Source organism: Coregonus lavaretus (genome assembly GCF_964263955.1).
Source record: "Coregonus lavaretus genome assembly, chromosome: 12".
Taxonomy (NCBI): domain Eukaryota; kingdom Metazoa; phylum Chordata; class Actinopteri; order Salmoniformes; family Salmonidae; genus Coregonus; species Coregonus lavaretus.
In genome coordinates this window covers 30,596,475-30,620,093 of record NC_139999.1, presented here as the reverse complement: position 1 = coordinate 30,620,093, position 23,619 = coordinate 30,596,475, and the positions used below count along the sequence as shown (strand labels likewise).

The 23,619-nt window shown below is 42.6% G+C and overlaps 2 protein-coding genes across 8 annotated transcripts in view; one reads left to right on the top strand and one right to left on the bottom strand.

Annotated features, from left to right (window-relative positions):
* Positions 1-119: 119 nt before the first annotated feature.
* On the top strand, positions 120-18,456 carry LOC311138130 (epidermal growth factor receptor kinase substrate 8-like protein 3). The gene is made up of 20 exons (XM_084172797.1): positions 120-310; positions 3,441-3,537; positions 3,642-3,712; positions 3,854-3,918; positions 4,064-4,222; positions 13,715-13,864; positions 13,987-14,063; positions 14,176-14,303; positions 14,581-14,744; positions 15,237-15,348; positions 15,853-15,926; positions 16,041-16,115; positions 16,336-16,481; positions 16,610-16,772; positions 16,870-16,901; positions 17,003-17,099; positions 17,206-17,313; positions 17,446-17,531; positions 17,723-17,855; positions 17,983-18,456. The coding sequence occupies exons 2-20, from the start codon at positions 3,464-3,466 to the stop codon at positions 18,013-18,015; spliced, it is 1,947 nt and encodes a 648-aa protein (XP_084028923.1). The 5' UTR covers positions 120-310; positions 3,441-3,463; the 3' UTR covers positions 18,016-18,456.
* Positions 18,457-18,642: 186 nt separating this feature from the next.
* The window catches only part of LOC311138575 (AMP deaminase 2-like), a 118,970-nt gene continuing 113,993 nt past the window's right edge, over positions 18,643-23,619 (bottom strand). For all 7 annotated transcript variants that reach the window (XM_084173321.1, XM_084173319.1, XM_084173320.1 and 4 more), the window contains one exon: positions 18,643-23,463. In XM_084173321.1, the coding sequence (XP_084029447.1) occupies positions 23,245-23,463 (219 nt within the window). In that variant the 3' untranslated portion in view covers positions 18,643-23,244. The remainder of the gene's footprint in view (positions 23,464-23,619) is intronic.

Sequence of the window (23,619 nt, the reverse complement as noted above, 5' to 3'; positions counted from 1 at the left end):
AGGCACACCCACAACCCCTGCCCTGGACCTGAGTATAAATGACTACAATCTCTGGCATTTTCTCCCATAAGGAATTTGACACTCAGTTGAACAGTAACACCCTTATTGGGTGCTTTCAATCCTATGGATCAATGCACTTTTTACTCTGGACTTTGCCCCTGTCTTTTATGAGGAAGTCTTGGGAGTATTTGTTCAGAGTTCCGCAATAGAAACCATAGGCCTGTAATATGAATGGTATCTGCTTTGAAGTAGAAGAGACAAATATATTTATCCATAAATAACACAGAAAATACATTGCCGGACACAACAGGTAAGGTACCTAACATCTATAAACCATAGGTAGGCCTATGTTTTTTTCAGTGTATTTCCTGGTGAGAGGTTGATCGGCTGATGTTTACACATCATGAAAAGGGCGATCAGTATTTTCCAGTGTTACATAAAAACTAGTAGTCTGAAAAGTGAAGTATTTGAGCTGAATTTAGAATTCTATTACTGACTTTATTACTAGACTGACTTTTGTTATTATTGTGTGTAATTCGTTAGAGGGAGACACTGATTAACCCGACAAATAGCAAACAGAGCTGTACATCTTTTTAGTAAATATATGGTGCTGATTGAAACATTTTGTTTTAATATAGCTGAACTTGGGTTTGAGTATCTCAAATACTTATTTCTACAGCGTATAGGCCCCTTTCCCCTGCTGTAAGTTGAATTATCTCAAAAATATGTAGCTAGCCCTAATAAAGATAGCATTTGATGACAGAAAAAGATGATGTGTTGCTTGCTGTCAATCCATAGTTAAACCATGATAAACCATCCTCTGATTTTTGTCACTGCTTAATTGTTCAATCGTTGCACATCTCAATCACATAAATGAAGGTATCACAGAAGTTCAAAGAGCCTTGAGGTTTCTGGTTTCAAGTTGTTATCCTTTGGGAAAAATTGCAATAGTGCACAACTAAAATACTGTAACTGTCTAACATGATCTTTAGGCTGTGAATACAGTCCACTGTACTGCCTGTTATAACATAATGACTGATTAACTACAGGGCTTCTAAGGTGTGATGACTAAAAGGTTTGTTGTCATGGTTCAGCTCAGCTCTGGACTGTAATGTTACTCATTCATAGCTATGGTTGCAAAAGGAGGGTATATTACTGGAAACTTTTGTTACCAAACTTTGGTAACTTTCATTTTATCAGATGATATCTAGTGGCCTTTTTGGGTACTTTAGATTATTACAGGTGTCTGCAATTATCTCTGTCCCTCTGTGTGGTCTCATCACATATAAAATATATCAAATAAGATGATAAAATAAATATAATAATAGAATGACAAAGCTGTAAAACATTATCCTAAATATATACCATCAACTTAGTGAATACCATTGGTGTTTAATATGAGGGTTTCAGCATGAAATATCCGTTGTATATTTTGTTTTACACACTTTGTTGTAAATATTTTAGCACCAAACAGGTGGCAGTTGTGAAAAAAGTCAATCGTTGGAAGAGTCGCAGAGCTAATTGAAAATAATGCAATTTTATCTTGAACCATATGGTCTATCCACTAGAAACTCATGGACAGTATGGACACAGATATACAAATTGTTATACTATATATATGAATAGATAAAAAAAAGTTATTCAAGTATAAATGACCAAAGTTACCACAGATTGCCATCTATTACCTGTCATTTGATAAAATAACTGAAGATTCCTGTAACTTTAGTAAATTACCGGTAGCTTTGCAACCCTATTCATAACACATCCTGTATAAAATCTAATGAATAGAATCATGATAATAACAGCAATGGCAGGTGATTGTTGTTATGTTATTGTATCACTGGCCGATAAGGTACAGTACCAGTCAAAAGTTTGGACACACCTACTCATTCCAGGGTTTTCTTTATCTTTACTATTTTCTACATTGTAGAATAATAGGGAAGACATCAAAACTATGAAATAACACATATGGAATCATGTAGTAACCAAAAAAGTGTTAAACAAATCAAAATATATTTGAGATTCTTCAAATATCCACCCTTTGCCTTGATGACAGCTTTGCACACTCTTGGCATTCTCTCAACCAGCTTCATGAGGAATGCTTTTCCAACAGTCTTGAAGGAGTTCCCACATGCTTAGCACTTGTTGGCTGCTTTTCCTTCACTCTGTGGTCCAACTCATCCCAAACCATCTCAATTGGGTTGAGGTCGAGTGATTGTGGAGGTCAGGTCATCTGATGCAGCACACCATCACCCTCCTTGGTCAAATAGCCCTTACACAGCCTGGAGGTGTGTTTTGGGTCTTTCTCCTGTTGAAAAACAAATGATAGTCCCACTAAGTGCAAACCAGATGGGATGGCGTATCGCTGCAGAATGCTGTGGTAGCCATGCTGCTTAAGTGTGCCTTGAATTCTAAATAAAATCACAGACAGTGTCACCAGCAAAGCACCCCCACACCATCACACCTCCTCCTCCATGCTTCACGGTGGGAACCACAGATTTCCACCGGTCTAATGTCCATTGCTCATGTTTCTTGGTCTCTTCTTCTTATTGGTGTCCTTTAGTAGTGGCTTCTTTTCAGCAATTCAACAATGAAATCCTGATTCACGCAGTCTCCTCTGAACAGTTGATGTTGAGATGTGTCTGTTACTTGAACTCTGTGAATAATTTATTTGGGCTGCAATCTGAGGTGCAGTTAACTCTAATGAACTTATCCTCTGCAGCAGAGGTAACTCTGGGTCTTCCATTCCTGTGGCGGTCCTCATGAGAGCCAGTTTCATCATAGCGCTTGAAGGTTTTTGCGACTGCACTTGAAGAAACTCTCAAAGTTCTTGAAGTTTTCCGGATTGACTGACCTTCATGTGTTAAAGTAATGATGGACTGTCGTTTATCTTTGCATATTTGAGCTGTTCTTGGACTTGGTGTTTTACCAAATAGGGCTATCTTCTGTATACCACCCCTACCTTGTCACAACACAACTGATTGGCTCAAACGCATTAAGAAGGAAAGAAATTCCACCAATTAACTTTTAACAAAGCACACCTGTTCATTGAAATGCATTCCAGGTGACTACCTCATGAAGCCGGTTGAGAGAATGCCAAGAGTGTGCAAAGCTGTCATAAAGGCAAAGGGTGGCTACTTTGAAGAATCTCAAATATAAAATATATTTTGATTTGTTTAACACTTTTTTGGTTACTACATGATTCCATATGTGTTATTTCATAGTTTTGATGTCTTCACTATTATTCTACAATGTAGAAAATAGTAAAAATAAAGAAAACCTTGGAATGAGTAGGTGTGTCCAAACTTTTGACTGGTACTGTAGGTAAAGTACCAGTTGCATTGGCAGCAGTAGTTATCACTGTATTATGCTCTTGTGGTTGATGTTTGTGCCGAAGTGTTCTTGTGTGTTTTCTGCATCTCTGTCTCCTTGTGTTACAGGTGTGTGACCCAGGGGTTCCAGGATGTACAGGAGTAACAGTCCCTATGGCTTGGACTCTAGCAGTTACGCAGGATCTGTCCAGTCCATCCAGTCCAAGTAGGTGTTCTCTTGTGTGCTTGGAATGTAGCTATAACCCTTTTTTTTTTTTGTCTCTGAAATCTAATCTATATTATGCTTTTCTCTCCATTTTCTTGTGGCAGTGGCTATTCAGTGGATGATCGGTCATCACAGATATCAAATCTGTCCAGACCAAGTGCCAAGTCAATATACAGTAAGTAAAGAGAAAACAATCATGTTGACTATTGACCTTGAGCAGTTTAAACTGATTACCTAAAGCATTGTTTATTGTAGATTCATGTTTTGTGAAACGCAACTATGCATAACGTGTTAATTATTCCATGTATCCCATCAGTGCAGAGGAAGGAGTATGCGGACTCTATCACCAAGATGATGGACAAATTCCAGTACAGAGTAGAGGTATTGTTTTGGTTAATCCAATATTATGATTGTACTATGCTAATCAATTAGCCATGATAATGGTCTGCATTTGATCACAATAGCTATGCAGCTATTTCTGTGATTCCAAATGCATGTATAACCCCTGTATGTGTCTGTTCTCCAGCATCTGTTTACCTGTGACCTGGATGGTAGGGAGGTGCGTGATGTGAATGACTGTGTTGAGAGGCTAAAGCTGCTGGATGGGATGGGCCGGGTGTGGGGGCAGGACATGGTCCTGGAGGTGCGGGATGGGAACCTGCTGCTAACAGACATCGAGACTAAGGTTGGTGCACACACTTTATACTTGACAATAAAACACTGGGTGAGCATAGCTATACCCACAGTTTACTAACAGACATTGAGTGTTCTAGATTAGAGAAAGAACATACAGTAGGTGTCATAAGTATTTACCACCCTTGGATTTCTTCACATTTTATTGTGTTACGAAGTGTCATTTTTTTACACAAAACACTCTGTAATGTCAAAGTGGAAGAAATATTACAGTATATACATAAAAAAAAGGTAAATTAAGTATTCACCCCCAAGTCAATACATGTTAAAACACCTTCGGCAGCGATAACAGCTGTGAGTTTTCTTGGGTAAGTCTCTAAGGGCTTTGCACACCTGGATTGTGCAATATTTGCCCATTACTCTTTTCAAAATTCTTCAAGCTCTGTCTACATGTTGGGGATCATGGCTAGAAAGCAATTTTCAAGTCTTGCCATAGAGTTTCAAGCAGATTTAAGTCAAAACTGTAACTTGGCCACTCAGGAACATTCACTGTCTTCATGGTAAGCAACGGGTGTAGATTTGGCCTTGTGTTGTAGGTTATTGTCCTGCTGAAAGGTGAATTTGTCTCCCAGTGTCTGGGAAAAAGCAGACTGAACCAGGTTTTCCTCTTGCATTTTGCCTGTGCTCATGTTACCATTTCTATGAGCTTATAATATAATCTCCAATGCGAAAGGTACTGTTTACTTGAATTTGAATGATGTCAGCACGATTTTTTGTTAATGTTTTCTTCCTCTCCCCCAGTCCACTTATACGTTTCTTCTTTATTTTCCATGGGCTTCACCCAAGTACCTTCTAGTGGCTGGAATACAACCGTATTAAGCCCCTTACAACACCCCACTGCAAAAATGTAATGTTGTCCCAAACATTTCACTGGCCTCAAAACAAACACAGAGGATGTAAGTACTGGTCATGAGAACACCTGCGAAAACTGGACTAATACCCATATAACTATATAGACATGCCCAGTCTACCTATATGGGCAAAAACGCAACCCCCACTCACCATTATAACACTGTGATTAGTAAAGGTAAAAATAAATAAAAACTGAGCATCTCTAGTTTGTATTCTGATTAGAGCTTGGCAGCCCTAAAGTGTTATAGGTTAGAATGTCTCTGGGCCTCCTCTGCCGGGCTGAATGGCGGGGCAAGGTCATGGGTGACCCCAATGAATCAGTGTCCACTTCATCATGGGATGATTGAGTCTCTGAGTCCTCAGCTGTTTCCATATTTACCCCTGTCCTCTCTGGGGTCTCCCTGAGGACAGGCTGGCACTCCTTCACAGCAAAGTGTCTATCAGTCTGACCCTGTTCCTCACTATTATCTGATACTACCTGTGTGCTACTCTGTCTGCTCTCTTCATCCCTACGTGGCCTGTTGATGAATACTGGATAAGAATTCTCATCTGAGCTCTCAGACTCAGCGCTCTCAGCATTTTGCTCCTTTTGCTGGGGTGGTTCCCTTCTCCACAGACCTCTACTCAGTGCTTGAACTGGTTCCTCAAATGGTAGGGAATTCCATGACATGAGCATATTGAGATGCAGAATCCGGGCCTGCCTGTACCCCTCTCGGGTTTGACCTCACAGACAGGGCTGTCATCCCCTTTCCTGGTTACCACCACGTGTATTTGGTCCTCCCAGTGTGATCTTAGCTTTCCCAGTCCCCCACGTTCTGACATGTTCCTCACCAGTACACGATCCCCTGAGACCAAAACCGAACTAATTTTCTTCAGATCGTAATAGGCTTTTCCCTTTGCTGTTGATTTCTCCATGTTTCTTATGGCAATGTCATAGGCTTCCGCTATCTGTTGCTGCCACTTCTTAGCATAATCCTTGTATGGTTTCTCCTGTTCGTTTATCTGTAACTCAAAGACAAGGTCAACAGGTAGCAGTGGAGCCCTTCCGAATAGCAGGAAATACGGTGAGAACCCAGTAGCATCACTGGTGGTACAATTATATGCATGAATGACCTTGTTTAGATAATCACCCCAGGTTGGCCTTTTTCTCTTCATCTTGTGTGTGCAACATTGACAATAGTGTACGGTTAAATCTTTCCACCGGATTCCCCTGTGGATGATATGGAGAGATTCTTGAATTGGCAATTCCTGTACAGTTCTGCAAGGCTCTGAATAACTGACTTTCAAACTCTCTTCCCTGATCGTGGTGGATTTTTGACACAAAGCCAGACTTTGGGGAAAAGTCCTCGAAAAGCTTTTTTGGTGCAGTTTTCCCTGACTTATTTCTGGTGGGGTAGGCTTGTGCAAATTTTGTAAAGTTATCTAAAATAACTCAAATGTACTCATGGCCCCCTCTGCTTTTCTCCTAATGCACATAGTCAATTGAAATCCTCTCAAAAGGAGCTGTAGACTGTACATGTTACATTGGGGCCCTAGTCATTACACTGGGTTTCTTTTGCTTGATAGATTTACACACTTTAGTGATAAAGTGTTCAATGTCATGTTGCATGCTGTCACGACTTCCTCCGAAGCTGCCTCCCCTCCTTGTTCAGGCAGGCTTCGGTGTTCGTCGTCACCGGCCTTCTAGCCACTGCCGCTCCATATATCATCATTACATTTGTCTTGTCTTGACTATTACACACACCTGGTTCATATCCCCTCATTAGTCTGTGTATAAGTGTTCCCTCTGCCCCCTTGTCCTTGTGGGTGATTGTTTTATGTGAGTTGAGTGTAGCTCGGTGGAGCTACTCGTACCTTGTATTGCCGGGGTAGATTGTTCCCCTGTGCCTGTATATTGTTGTCGCTATCCAGCGCAACTGTGTACGACGGAATAAACCTTGTATTCGGTGATTTACCCTCCTGCGCCTGACTCCTTCTAATCACACTCATCACACATGCGCGGCCAATAAAAGCGTTCTCGTGCTAAGTTCAACACTTTTTCTGTTCCTAGATGGGCCATTTCAGTGTGTAAGTACTTGTAAATTAGTGTTCTGTACTGACTTGGTACCACAACTTGTGTCCTTTTTGCTTTCCTTTGTAATAATCCCTCTGGTGAGACATGGAGCCTGTTCCACTCTTGCAGTAACTGTTTGACTTCGCATGACTCTTGTTGTCATTCTGTTGGTTTTGGCTTAGCCCTTTGCCTTTTCAGTTCCAAGATTCTCGATACAGCTGCATCCTTTAACTGAGCCTGCATAAGATCGTGTGGAGACAGTCGATCTGTAACTGTTCCCCCCCACCTTGACAGCTCCTTTTGCACTGATGGCCTTAGTGTAACCGCGGATATCCAAGTTAGACAGTCATGCTGTTGTGCCTGAACATTATTGAGTGTTGCTTTTACCATCTCAGGTGAGTGTTTCTCTGTGTATTCTTCCATGTCATGTGCAACATGCAAAGGAGAACATGTAGGCCTCCTGTAGCTCAGTTGGTAGAGCATGGCGCTTGCAACGCCAGGGTTGTGGGTTTGATTCCCACGGGGGGCCAGTATGAAAAATGTATGCACTCACTAACTGTAAGTTGCTCTGGATAAGAGCGTCTGCTAAATGACTAAAATGTAAATGTAAATGTGACAGAAAGTCTGCGTCAGTGTTTACCTTTCTAGGACGGTACTTCAGTGTGAGATTGAAGTCAGACTGCTCCGCCACTCAGCGATGACCGGTGGCATTCAGTCTTGCTGTAGTTAGTAAATATGTCAAGGGGTTATTATCCCTGTACACTGTCACAGAGTGAGCATAAAATAGGTTATCTTGGAACCTCTCAGTCACTGCCCATTTGAGGGCCAAGAATTCCAGTTTCCCAGAGTGAAGGTGATAGTTTCTCTCTGCCTGTGTCAGGGTGCGGGAGCAATATCCAATGACTCTGTTTGCCACTTTGTCGTAGGTATAACACACCTCCCAATCCCTCTTCGGAGGCATCAACGTGCAAGATAAAAGGGTCCTTGAAATCTGGGTAAGCAAGCACAGGTGGATTAGTCAACACACTCACCAAGTGTTCTAATGCTCTCTGGTGGGCATCCTCCCATATAACTTTCTGGTGGGGCGGCGCCTGTCCCGACTGCATAGCTATCTTGGTCCTTTGCTTCCCGGATGCTGGGGTCTCCGACTTCACTGCTAGTAAGTCATAGAGACATTTTGCATGTTGTGAGAAGTTCTGTACATAACCCCTGTAGTAGCATAGAAACCCCAGTAGTTTCCTCAGCTCTCTCACGTTTGTTGGTGTCCTGTTTACCAGTTATTGCACTGCTACAATTTATTGAACATCCATTCTGTAACCCTCAGTAGAAATTATTTGACATAAATAACGGACCTCATTCTTGAATAGGTCACACTTATCAGCCCTGAGTTTGATACCACATTTATTTTGCTGCCTGAGTACCTGACGGACATCTTCCACATGTTGTTCAAATGACTGACTAAAAATAAGCACATTATCCAAATATGGTATACAGATTCTATCACTTATACCCTCTAAACTTTCCTCCATGCTTCATTGGAAGGCAGAGGGACTGTTTGATAAGCCAAAGGGAATTCTGTTCCAAATATATAAGGCCCAAGGAGTGCTGAAAGTGATGTATTTTCTGGACTCCTCTCCCACAAAGCCTTGGTGGTATGCATTTCCTTCATCTAAAACTGTAAACCATGAGTTTCCTCCCAAACCATTAAGTATTTCCTGTATACAGGGTATGGAATGCCTGTCCAGAACAGTCTTCTTGTTCAATCCTCTGTAATCAACACAAAGTCTTAAACTCCCATCCTTTTTCCGTACACAGACCAGAGGTGATGCATATGATGAAGTTGACCTCCTGAAGAAGTTTTTGTTCAGGAACCCATGGAGGTGGCTTTTCACCTCAGCATACAAGGGGCATGGCACACCATTGTACCTCTTGCCACTGGTATGTTATCAGTCAAGGTTATCGCCATTTAGAGATTTTCAATGCACCCTATGTCCATGTCATCTTTGGCAAAAATGGCTGATTCCTCTCTGAGTATCTGTTTGAGTAATTATTGTTGTTGTTGGCTCAAGTGCTGTACATCTACAGGTGGGTCCCATCACTCTATGTGACTGGTGTCAGGGCCAGGCTCCGGTGGGGATCTGTCATGAACCTGTGCTACAGTAACCTTTTCTCCACTGGGCACAGGAACCGGGTGACACGCTACCACTTTCTGTAATGTCCCTATCGCTGTTTGTCTTGGTAAGGTAATGTCATGTTTGGTAGTATTTACTACTGCAATGTCAACATTTCGAGATGGGCGTTTTGATGTTTTCACGACCTGACTTTGTAGGTCCAGGCTGCAGATCACTCTCACGTCCGGTTCAAATAACACCATTTGATCATTGAAGGGGGGCCTCTCTTGGGATACAGGGACGAATCCATTTTGTTTGTCCACCTGGAATGACAATGTCATGTCTGCCTGCTGTAAGCAAGCATTCCTCCGTGTGCTCTGTGCTGAAGCAGATTGGGTAGAGTCTTTGCCTTGCCCTGTCCTAGCTTAAGTGCATGTTTTAGCATCTTTACTGTATACATCAGCTCTGAGGGATCATTGTTACTTTTTGTTTTGACTATTTCTTCAATTGCATTAAACCCAATGATTGGTTTCTCCAGTCTTTCATTTGTGACTAATATGGGAACCCTCAATTATTTTCTTGCAATGACATCAGCTTTGGGATCAAGCAAACTAAAACAAATGTCCATCCAACCCAGAAAGGGAATTTCAGTGCCATTGGCTGCCCTCAGATCCAGTTTCTCTGTATTGCCCATGATTTCTGCCAGTGGTCTAATTTGTGTGTGTGGCAAATGCCGTCTTCTCCATTCCTCACTTATGATAGAGACCTAAGCCCCTGTGTCCCATTGTGCTTGCGTCTTTATGCCCTCCATATAACACCACGCTTGACATTTTTTTCCAATGAGCTGTGCTACATTACCATGTCCTGGAGTAGTTGGCCCCCACTCTCTCTGTGTCATGGGACAAGGTGAGTTGAGGTCAGTCTTGCGGGCAGTCTTTCATGTAGGTTGGTGCTGTTTCCAATTATCCTGTTGGCACACTTTGGAACAATAGGCAGCTTTATGACACAATGAACACAACTTAAACTCTGAGGTTCTCTCTCTCTTTGCACTGCAGCCGCTGCAATACTGGATGGAACTAGATGTATCTGAGGTCACTCCCCGTTCCATGGTTGTGACCCCCAGGCGTTTCCCGATGGCTGTGCTTTGCCCCTGATTCTACTTCCTACTGCCCAATGGCTATCACTGCCACATTTGTATCAAATCAAATCAAATCAAATCAAATTGTATTGGTCACATGCGCCGAATACAACAGGTGCAGACATTACAGTGAAATGCTTACTTACAGCCCTTAACCAAGAGTGCATTTATTTTTTAACAAAAAAAGTAAAAATAAAACAACAACAAAAAAAGTGTTGAGAAAAAAAAGAGCAGAAGTAAAATAAAATAACAGTAGGGAGGCTATATATACAGGGGGGTACCGGTGCAGAGTCAATGTGCGGGGGCACCGGCTAGTTGAGGTAGTTGAAGTAATATGTACATGTGGGTAGAATTAAAGTGACTATGCATAAATAATTAACAGAGTAGCAGCAGCGTAAAAGGATGGGGTGGGGGGGCAGTGCAAATAGTCTGGGTAGCCATGATTAGCTGTTCAGGAGTCTTATGGCTTGGGGGTAGAAGCTGTTGAGAAGTCTTTTGGACCTAGACTTGGCACTCCGGTACCGCTTGCCGTGCGGTAGCAGAGAGAACAGTCTATGACTAGGGTGGCTGGAGTCTTTTACAATTTTGAGGGCCTTCCTCTGACACCGCCTGGTATAGAGGTCCTGGATGGCAGGAAGCTTTGCCCCAGTGATGTACTGGGCCGTACGCACTACCCTCTGTAGTGCCTTGCGGTCGGAGGCCAAGCAGTTGCCATACCAGGCGGTGATGCAACCAGTCAGGATGCTCTCTATGGTGCAGCTGTAGAATTTTTTGAGGATCTGAGGACCCATGCCAAATCTTTTCAGTCTCCTGAGGGGGAATAGGCTTGGTCGTGCCCTCTTCACGACTGTCTTGGTGTGTTTGGACCATGATAGTTCGTTGGTGATGTGGACACCAAGGAACTTGAAGCTCTCAACCTGTTCCACTACAGCCCCGTCGATGAGAATGGGGGCGTGCTCAGTCCTCTTTTTTCCCCCCTGTAGTCCACAATCATCTCCTTTGTCTTGGTCACGTTGAGGGAGAGGTTGTTGTCCTGGCACCACACGGCCAGGTCTCTGACCTCCTCCCTATAGGCTGTCTCATCGTTGTCGGTGATCAGGCCCACCACTGTTGTGTCATCGGCAAACGTAATGATGGTGTTGGAGTCGTGCCTGGCCATGCAGTCATGGGTGAACAGAGAGTACAGGAGGGGACTGAGCAAGTCTGTTGACCAGTCTCATTAACAACTTTAGCATTTGGTTTTCTGTTGGAGCGATTCCTAACTGAACTGTCACCATGGCCCTGCATTGACTGTTCTAATGATGCTACCTGACAGGTCAGTTCTTTGTTTGCTTCATTGATCGCATCAATTTTACTCAGGAGGGGATTGTATTTATTTTGTTTTCGGACTGTGGTCTGTGGGGGCTCTTCCTTTGCACATTCCTCTCCGCAATCCCCCAAGGGGGGAATACTTATCCTCACTCTTTACTGCGTTCACTCTTGTGGGTGTGAACTTACGTGAAATCCTGGCCTTTTGCATTCGTTCGCGTTCATTGCCCTGGGCAATTAACATTTTCTCAAGCAACAGTTCATCACTGGTGTTAATATTCTGCCGCTCATCTCTGCCCTGACGTTATCATTTGTTAATCCAGTAACAATGGCCTGCAGGCATTGGCTCTTGACTAACTATTTCAGTCCTGGTTGGGCATGAGCTGAGGCTGATAACACTTTCTGTCTCAGGTCGAAGACTCGGACTAGGAAGTTCAAGGCGGACTCTCCCGGCTCTTGTGTTGCTTTAGTCAACTTGTGATACAGTTCAGTAGCGTCCTTCTCTACATAATGTGTCCTCAAGATTTTCCTTAGTGTATAGTGTCATGTCTGTTTTTCCCTCCAGATAACTCCTCATCTTAAGCCCTGTGCTCACAGCTCTGATTACTGCTTGTATGATTTCACTGTATCCTTTTCTCAGTCCATTTTCAATCTGATGTTCTAGGCTGCTGAAGCTGAGCTTATCTTTCTGCTGGCTTATCTCTTATCTCTCTGGGTTCGCTGTCCACTTGCGTCGTTGGCGCCAACTGGCTGGAACTTGTAGGCAGTTGAAGCAGACATTCCCTCATCCTCTGATTCCATTAAATCCTCATTCTCACAGAGTAATCCTCAATCAGTTTGCACCGCAACACGCGATGGCTCTATCATTTTACTTCAGAGTCATCTACACCTCCTATTCCACAACGTACACACAGGTGCTGTAAATTGTCCTCAGTTAAAGTCCATAAACAACGTTTCCCTCTCTCGACTCATATTGTCCTACTCACGTGGCAACAACAACAATGCAGGCAATGGCAAGATAGCTAAAATCAGTTCGGTGGTTAGCCCGCTAACGTTAGCTAGCTAGCTACTCTCCCAATGTCTCTCACTCGTTGTCCGTTCAAGGAATATGGGCCGGTACTAACATGAAAATATATCTCAGCAGTGCCTCCAAATTTGTTACCCTTTCTATGAGCTTATAATATAAACTCCAATGCGAACGGTACTGTTTACTTGAATTTTAAACATGTCAGCACGATGTAACAGCAGTTTACAGCATTTTTTGTTAGTTTTTTCTTCCTCTCCCCCAGTCCACTTAAACTTTTCTTCTTTATTTCCAATGGGCTTCACCGGAGTACCCCCTAGTGGCTGGGATACAACAGTATTAAGCCCATTACACTTAGCTCCATGTATCCCCAGCCTTTGCCGATATCAAGCATACCCATACCATGATGCAGCCACCACCATACTTGAAAATAAGGAGGCAGTTACTCAGTGATGTGTTATGTTGGATTTGCACCAAACAGAACACTTTACATTTAGGCAAAAAATTATATTCCTTTGCCGTGTTTTATTTTTGCAGTATTACTTTAGTGCCTTGTAGGATGCTTTGGAATAGTTTTATTCTGTATATTTGTATTATTCTTGAATCTTTTCACTCTGCCATTTAGGTCATTATTAGGTCATTATGCCTTTAAGTTTCAATCACGCTGTAAAGCTGATCTTCCGCGATGCGGATTGAATAGAGCCCTAATTTAGGCTTGCCTAAACAAAGGGTGGAATACTTATGCAACTACTATATACATTTGTACATTTGTACAATTTTCTTTTCACTTTGACATTATGGAGTATTTTGCATAGATCAATGACAAAAAATCACAATATAACTATTTAAATCCCACTTTGTAACGCAACAAAACGTGAAGAAATCCAATGGGGTTTTGTTTCCTGACCTACTATTTTCTCTCCCTCTCCCCCTCCTCCCCTCCTCCCCTCTCCCTCTCTACCCGCTCCCCCTCTCTCCTCTTCCTGTGTGGGGTTCAGGAGGAGCTGGAGTCCCTGGCTCTGAGCAGCATCGTGGAGCTGAAGGCTGTGATGGACAGCTGTGTGTACAACTCCCTGCTGACCGCGACCGTCAAGGACCACAGCAAGAGGACCACCAGTGTCTTCATGTTCCAGTGTGAGGACCTCAGGGTGAGGACACTGTTATGTATCCCTGAACCTGTCTCAAGACGGTATTAGGACCATTATGTTTCTCTCATATTTCAAAATGGCTGTGCATGTGTTTGAAAATGGATGTTAGTGATTTATTTCAGGCCGATTTCATAAAACGGGACCTAGAGAGAGTGTTCCCTCACCAGAGAGATGACGTTAGCAATCACAGCAACAACAGGTAACAACAGCCTACAAAACAGTCCAAAACAACAACAGTGCATTTAAAATGGTGTAGCTTATCTCAGTATGTGCTCATTTTCTCTGGGTAAACCTCTTCTTATCTCTACCAGGGGCAATCTGGAAATTATGGCTGGCCATCAAATTGTTAGGAATCTTCAGAACGCTGGCCCACCCCCTGAGCAGAGAGAATGGACTCCTCCCGAAGATCCTTCAGCTCAATGGTGCGCTCCGGACTATGGTAAGCCAATGGCATACTCCAACCCAAAGTAGTTATAGGAAACTATTGAACAAGAGGACTAAGGTTGTGACTCGTGAGGTCAGAACGGCTTGTCTAGATCACTGTAAAAATAAAAAATAACAGAGACGATTAGCTCAAGGGTTTGTTTCCTGTGTTAATGACAGATAAATAGCTTTAGTCAAGGTGATGTCAAATATTTTTTAAACAATAAATACTGTGGGAAATTAGAATAACCAGGCTGAGAAACCAACCTGTTTCACCCCTATATGTTCAATAGATGAAAATCCTACACCTGTACCTACACCTACACAGCCCATGCCCAGAGAAGAGCCCCCTCCTCCCAGGAAGGAAACCCCAGTTCAGCCCCTCTTTATGGAGGACGAGCCTGAGCCAGCCCTTGTCTTTCCTCCACGCCCATACACAGAGACTGATAGGAACGTGGTCAGTGCTCTGCCTCTATCATTATATTATTAATGTTATCAGTACTGTGGATGATAGCTTAAAAGGGCAATCAGCAGTTGAAACAATAACAAAGCATATTTCCCGCCACTGTTCCTGTAAAAAGATGATGGATGGGGCGGGAGAAATGTAACCGCTCTCAAATTCATAGACAGAGCTATGGAGGCAAGAACTGTCCATCCGTGATATCAAAAAAATAGTTTTAAGCATGTTTTGAGGCTATACAGTGTTTGTTTACATTTACTTTGTCTACAAACATTGGAGCAATCAGCTTATATTTTGGGTTCTGATGGGGTGCGGCAGTTTAACTAAGCTCATGAGGCATTTATAAATTATATTCTTCAAGAATCAATGGATATATATCATTAATGTATAAGTCCAGAAATTGATGTAGCAACTGCAGATTGGCACTTTAAGGTGAATTTAGTGGGTTGCATATGAATATTATATAACATGTTCTTTGTTTTTCTACAGGACATTGTGAATCACATTTTCAATGACATTGAGATCTTTATGGGCCAAGTTGCTGCTGCTGCAGCCAAAGCCGAGAAGAAAATAAAGAAAAAGAAGAAGAAGAAGAATAAAGGTGATTTAGAAATGTGTTTCTCCTTATTCCAAAGAAGGCTACACCAGTGGTTCAATTGAGCCAGCGCTACCGTATGGGTAAAAAGTATGATAAACCAAAGTAAGGGTCTCCCAAATTTTGTTACAAAGCGGAGGGCTCCGAATAGCTCCGCATTGACATGATTGGTTGACGTTAGGTGGGGGCGGGAGTTTCTGTATAAACACAAACTCACTTGACAACTTCCTACACAACAGCTTTGCCTAACTGCTCTGCTCTGCGAAGCACAATAAGTATGAATGCACTGACTTCTGCAGAGGCCGTACTGCCGTAAATGCTGTATGGCCAATGCAGACTCCGGATTGACCATGCAGAGCCTTTAAATTGGAATAACCTTAAAATTAATATTGTCTCTCCCACCTGAACCCCTGGGGATATCCCATATGCAGGTGCAAGATGGCAGTGGGCAAACTGTGATCTGAGGTTTTAGTATTTTGATGCCATTTGTTTCTTTGTTTAATTTCCAAGGCATTAAAGGCATGCCACCAGCAGAGGAATTTGAAACCTGTCTCCAGAAAATCAAATGTGGGTTCAATCTTCTGGTGTGTATTAAAATATCTCAGCTATTTTGCTTGCTGTACACTCATGATGTAATACATGCTATTCATTTAATCTGAGCGCTTAATCAAGTACCTTTGGTCTGTTCACTGTGACAGGGGGAGCTCAATGGAAAGATTAGTAATCCCAGTGCTCCGGAATTCATCCACTGCCTCTTCTCCACCCTGGCATTTGTAAGTTACTCCTACTGCTTACTCCATCTTTGTTTTCTACTCAGCTCTTGACCCACCCTTGAACCTTTTTCAACATAGTGTTTTGAACCAGCTTAAACGAATTGACAGTGCATGATAAAGTTCAGAAGGCTTGTTTCCCACCCCTAGCGGCAAGTGCTGTTGTAGAATCAACTGCTAAAACAGTTAAAACTCACGTTACCTTACCCCCTGCCTCCTCCAGGTGGTGTCCCACTGCTCTGAGGAGCTGCCCCCCACCATCGTGGCACCCCTGCTGGAGCCTGAGTGTATCCGTCTGCTGAGTGAGGAGGCCACTCCTGAGGAGGACCAGCTGTGGCAGTCACTGGGAGACGCCTGGAACATCCCCAGGTGGGACACATGCATCACACCACTCATCAATGGGTATCTGGGAATGGGGAGTTACTGTCAGTCAGTGGTGCTCTGTGTACTTCCATACGTTTTGACAATGACTTCCTGTATCCCTGATGTCTTAACAGTACAAAATGGCCCGAGGATGATGAGGACATCCCTACCTACACTCTGGAGTTCTATGATGGTTGGAAGCCCCTGGAGGTGACCCACTCTCTCCCAGGGAGAGAGCCTGAGAGAAGGCAGCAGAGTCAGAATCAGAATCAGAGTCCGCGCTCCACCCCTGAAAAGGTAAATGACCAGTGAGCTGCGTCTTATAGTTCTGTACCGGCTGGGTAATTTCAGTAAGGTTTCTTTCAATAAGTTCTTTCAAACTTTTCCCATGTAGAGGTCGGACCCATTGAAGCCTCCACCATCACGGTATGCATTATTAAAGTATTATAAACTATTTAAAAGCCATGAAATTATTATGGATACAGGTTGTTCTGTGTGCGTCTATAGATCTATGTATGTGTTTTCAGTCCAGATGAGCCAAACCCCAGTTACATGCGTGTGATGTATGACTTCACTGCAAGGAACAACAGAGAGCTGAGCATCTCCAAGGGAGAGGTGGTTCAGGTGAGCCTACTCACCACTACTGCATGTTAACAGCACTTTGAAGTCTGTCTGCCCGCTCGCCCAACAGGAGGTTTGACAGAAGAGTGTGTGCTCTGTGCATCCACAGTTACTGGACATGTCAAAGAAATGGTGGCGAGTAAGGAGCGACAGAGGGGAGGAGGGCTTTGTACCCAACAATTCACTGGAGTCACAGGACAAGGAGCAGGAAAAGCAGGTAAGATACCCCAACACTCAGCAACACTTCATACTGGAAAGCCTGCTGTGTGTTATTATGTTGTGTATGCTCCATGTGTATGGTGTTTACTGTATAAGTATGTAATTATAGAGACCTTATCCCCCCTGTCAGGAAACCAGTGGTCCTCCCTCCCTAACCAAGAGGTCCAAGCCTGACCAAGTGAAGGCCTGGCTGGAGTACAAGGGCTTCAGTAAAATGTAAGAGCACTCAAACTCCCAATCACATTAGCTATAGCTTAGTGATCACTGTAGGCATACATGTAATTTACAACTACTGTAGTCAATCACAAGTGAGTATGAGAAATGACAGGATAAGTATTCTATCTCTTTTCCCAGATATTTTTAAATGTCTCCCTCACTTTCTCTCCTTCCCTCCCTCTGTCTATCAGCACGGTGCGCTGTCTGGGTGTGCTGAGTGGCTCTATGCTCCTGGGGATGACGAGAGAGGAGCTGAAGATAGTGTGTCCTGAGGAGGGGGGGCGTGTCTTCTTTCAGCTCCAGAACATCAAGTCTGCCATGGCTGTAAGTCACACACCACTCTTTCTTTAGCTGTACAACTGTTGATTTATATTATTGTACATGACAGGTAACAAGCTGATTTCTAAATCCCAGTCCTATTCCTAACCTTTGTTTTTTCTTTCCACTCCAGCTTGCCAGTGAGGTAACGCCCATAGAGCCTTAGGAGGGGAGGACCAGAGAGTCACAAATGAGTCGGGACTTTAAGTTTCATCCCGTTCCGCTGTGCAATAGAAAAAATACTAATTATAACTACTGAAAACACTGAGTAAGCTGAGTTTAGTTAGAAGTATGTAGGGTGGAAGTATCAAAGCTCTATACTTTTTAGTTCCATTTAGTAATCCAATATTTAAAGAAAGAGGCTCTCTATATATTTATATATATATATATATTCTGTGTCAACCGTTAACTTCAATAATATATTTTACCATATGTATTCTATAAAACCAGTGTTGATGCCACTTGATTCTATGATTGATCTTGAGGAGTTCATTAAAAGTCACCATTTGTAGAAATTAATGTTTTTAAGTGTTACAATACTTTTTCTGTATAGTATCTTGTTGTTGATGTATCTGAAATGTAATCAATTGATACATATTTTATTTTGGTAGGGCTATGTATGGACACTTCAATGAGTAAATCACATTATATAAAATCAAGTCTGTGTCTCTATAATCTAAGCATGTATCTCAATGTTGGAACTGTCTATCCACATAATCACCTATATTAGTTGACTAAATGACTCAATTAGCTGACTCCTTCAAGAAAATAACTAATGACACCAGACAACACATTAGATGAATAAACATGCTTTATTTCAATCTTCAGACATCATACCATAGAGTCTGTAAAACATTGGCATTCATTTAAAGCCATGGTAGTGACTACAGTACAATAAGGGCTCTATTCAATCTGCGTTGCAGAAGTTCAGCTTTACAGCGTGATTGAAATTTAAAGGCAATGTTCCCGCGTCAGCAAAGACTGCATTCACAGTAAACACTGCATATGTCGGCTCAATCGGAAATTACCTTTACATTTCTGTCGCGCAATCTGTAACGCTTTAGAGATACAGATTGAATAGAGCCCTAAATCCAACAAATTAAAAAGACAATGAAAACCATGTCAATAATAGAAAAAACGTGCAGGGCACCTTTCATGTAAAAACATTACAATGTCTAAAAAGGAAACATGAATTGAGCACAAAATAATCACAAGTAAAAATCTAACTGTTTGAATTCAACATTATGAAGTGAAAAGAATACTAGGCAATTCTTCAATGAGAAAATTGATTGAACAAAGAACTAAACTCGCAGTGTGATGATTGACTGATTAACTGGTTTGTGTTCTGTGATGACAACACAGTGTCTATTACTATTACCCAAGACTCTTTGCACTACTGAAACCCGGTGAAAGAGAACAGCATTTTGGACTCAAAATGGCGTTGAACTTTGTGTGCTCTTTTGATTGGGACAGAATTACATATGTCTGTCTTTAGTGAAGTTTGAGAATACAACGTATGGTCTCTGAGTTATGGTATGCTACAGTAGAACCAATAGGTTCCCTAGCATTGTATTTTATAAACAAACAAAGGAACTAACCTGATTGAACAGATTGAGACCAGCGACAGGAGTTGGTGAGGTTTTGAAAGAACAGATCTGTGAACTCTGATGGACAATCTTTAATGGATGGATGGAAATGGAAAGGTAAGGTCAACTGAACTGGAAACAGTGTCGTTGGGTCCCTCAGTGAGCCACACCTGGTCCTGAAAATGGATGTCTGATCCTTTATAAACAAATACACACATCCTACTCCACATACGGAGACACAAACCCTTAAATTAAACATGTATCCTCTAATTTCCTGCAAAATGCGATTTTAAAGAATCAAATCAAAAGCTGTAGTAAATGGTTGTTGCTGTTTTAAAAGCCTTGTTTGTATCAATCAAAGAGAAACAGTGGTCCAGTCTATGTTTGTGGGAAGGATTACAGTGTTTGAGTGGGTGTTTTGGTGTGAATGTATAGCCAGATTACATAGGCAGCTCTGGCTGAGTTAAATGTCAGGGATGGATAACCAATATGGCTCTTGGTACTACCATTTCTGAAGACCCCTCCAAATAACCCTGGTTAACTTGATCACCTTCACTCGATACTCTATTGAGAGAGAGCTACATGGAAAATGTAACCGAGTTCAACAGTCCTAACACAACAATCAACCAGAAAAACAAACAATGTAAATACAAAATAAGAAAATAATATACATGGTTCTTTGTAGCTCAGTTGGGAGAGCATGGCGCTTGTAACGCCAGGGTAGTGGCTCTGATTCCCGGGACCACCCATATGTAAAATGTAAGCACACATGTCCGACCGTAAGTTGCTTTAGATAAAAGTCAAATTGTACAATTTTGTGAAAGTCAAGGCCAATATTTGTAATAATTATGATAAAATAAATATTTATGTTTTAATAACGACAGTTTATAATGATCTACAGCAACGAAACAAAGTTTGTAATCTAAATATTGATATACTGTTTATCTCTATACAGCCTTTAAGAAAATACACTTTATATATTAAATTCAACTCAGAGGCTCGCCCTATGTTCCGCACATGCCACCCCTTCACAGTGAAACACCTCACTGCTGAGGAGCTACAGAACAGCCTCCCAGGATTGAGATTAATGCATACAATTTGTCCTAAATTATCTGGTTTCTCAAAACATTTAGGGTCTATTCAATCCGATCCGCTTTAGCCGACATCCGCATAGATGTTGTTTTGGCGGTGTAGGAGGTGGAACTACGTTAGAGCTGTCAAATCCACAAGCGGCTCTTGGCATTATAGCTAAAGCGGACATTGCCATTGGCTGCACGGAGTCGCATTAAGAGAAATCCCATGCAGCCTTGTTTACAAGTTCGAACACTGGAATGTGAGATGTAATCTACACCTCGATTAGGCTGATAGATTATTATTATTATTTCATTCAATGATTTTCTATTTGTGCGTCATTATTTCTATATAGCCTACACTTTCTCGTTCTGAACTTCTAACACGAGTGGGAGGGTGTGGCTTCGTGACAATGATAGAGAGCAGCTGCTCACCGATTTGACAGCACCAACGCAGTTCCACCTCCGACACCGCCAAAACATCAGCCATGCGGGTGTCGGCTATCGCCGGTTAACACTTGATCTGATTCAATCTAGGCCTTACTGTATATATCAGGCTTCGATCTTAAGTTTTTTTAAATGGCCTGGTAGATATGGTATGCAATGCATGGTGAACATTTACAACAAGGGCCCACTTATTCCAATGGATCAGTCTTGGCATCTAATAGGACTGTACAATTAGAACAGTTATAACAATATCCAAGATGAATGCCCACAGTTTGAATCGGGCATAGAAGAGGCTCTTTGACTTTGGGCAAGATAATGGGGATGAGTGTACTTGTTTTGGTGACCACGACAACCATGGTGGTGGGGGTGAGCTCGTTTGATCCTGATGACAACCATGCAAATGTGTCCCTGCACGGTTTGAGCATTGCATTAGGGATGACAAGCTGAATGAGTTTGTTTTGCAGAACTCAAACTAACAACAATCATTGACTGCACACATACTTCATACATGACAGTCGTTCAGCTTACTTAGATTCTCATGTGTTGCTTTTTCACATTACATCTCACTTTAAACAGCTTCTCAGCCACTCCTGTTGCCACACAGGGCTCCATGCAGGCATGCACAACATAAGATACACGGTGGAAATGCAGTCAAAGCAGAGCATTGGTAAAACGGCTTCTTCCACTTCACTGGAAGGCCTGGGTAGGTAAAGGAGAAGGTACTTTAACATGCAGCATGGTTTCAGTCCCGATGGCATCATCTTGATGTTAGTTCAGCAAAAATGCTAAAGCATGAAGAGAACAGATGCTGCAGTTGTTGTTGGTGATGAGGACTGAGGCGTTGTAGAAGAGCATGAGAACAGCTAGCTAGTGCCCAAAGTTCAAATCAAAAGGCCCTTGTAAGTCAGGTTTGGAGCATACAGGGCACCGCATGCAATGAATTAATAACCAACATAGTGGGTCCAGAGGCCAGTCCCTGTGGTCTGTCCTGGTCTCTTTAGAGGACCAAGGGGTGTGTGGTGGTGGGGGGGGGGGGGGCGGGACATACACACACAATGGGGTTTGGAGGGTCCATAAACAAGAACATGGTGACTGTTGAGGTAATGGTAGGGGGGCGTGGGAGCCCTCCTGGCTTGGACGATGCTGTATTCATCCTTCTGGACTTGTGCTTGGAAAACAAGTTGTGGTTGATTGGCTCCATCATGCACACCTCTCAGCATCCACTCTACCACAAACTGAGATATACACCCTGTACACATCATGCATCTATACTGGAATAGTATAAATCTACTGTTTTTGGCTGCATATTCTATAACTAATGTGATTTGTTATATGCACAGGCGACAGGCCAGTAATGTTTTTTTCTGCAGCTAAAAATAACATGTATCTTAATGTTAATTTAATGGAATGTTTGCAGTAGCCCACGGTCAGGTGCACAGCTCCATGTCCTGAGGGCTGCTGCAATGTCTCTGCTGGATGTCCTGCCTGCTATTTAGTTCAAAGCTGATTTAGATCAGGGAGACCAGCCGAGATGACTCCTTTAGCTAATAAATCACTAGAAATTGCCTGAAGCACAGCGACAGATGAAGCCAGCAGATACCCAGCAGCACACAGACTGGAATTGTGCACGACTTCTGCTTCTAGACCACGCAGATTTGGTCCTTTGTCTGTTTTTTAAACTCAGTACGTCCGTACATTAGACATTTGTTACCATGGTTTCCATGCATCTCGAAGTTACATGCGACTGTTCCTATCCGTGCGGAACGGGTGTTGTTGGAACAATGTAGTGTGGAAAACCCACCTATGCGTTGTTTAAGTGTGTCCATGTAGTGTAGGTAAGACGACCCATGGATAATACACTCATAATATTGCTGTTAAGTTGTATCTGCTTTCCTACTTCATAAGTTATAACCATTATGAAAATATTACACTAGATGTTAAGCTTAAGGCAGCATGACTGTGTGATGGAAGATAAGCAGCTTTCAGGACGGGAAAACTGTGCAATAAGTGTGTGTGTGTGTGTGCGTTATATCGGTGATGGGTACAAACATGCCATCAAATCACAGGTTTAACTATGGGACCTTCCTTCCCATGCAGGGTCACATGACAAAGCAAAGGAAATAATTTGGGGTTTGACGGTATGGAGGGTCAGGGGATAAAAATGACAGAGGAAGTGACCCAGGAACAGATTGAAGAAAAGAAAATGTGAAACAAAAGACTTCAGGCTACTGTCTCTCTCCTCCAATATGAAATAAAACCTATCACAGTGAGCAATAGAGAGGAGTTGTTGATTTAGCGTCCTTCTGCCCCGACGGGGGCCATGGAGAGGGTGTACTCCTCGTCGATGTTGTCCAGCTCCTTGGTGCGCACAGCGTGGGTGATGAGGTTGAGCTCCTCCAGCAGGGTCTCACTGCGGTACGCCACGCGGATGTCCGGGACGTTGGTACGACGGATGTCGTTGCTCTCCGGGCCCTCCTTGCTGTATTTGGGCCCCAGCCAGTAGCTCTTTGCCTGGAGACAAGAAAGAATGTCAGAGCAGAGCACTTGGCACAAAATGGCTGCCATGCACCACTACATTTAATTTAATCCATTGCTATTCCATTATAAGAGACAAATGAAAGGGAAGGTCAGAGACCAGAGGGCAAAAATATGGATGAGAGGAGAGGA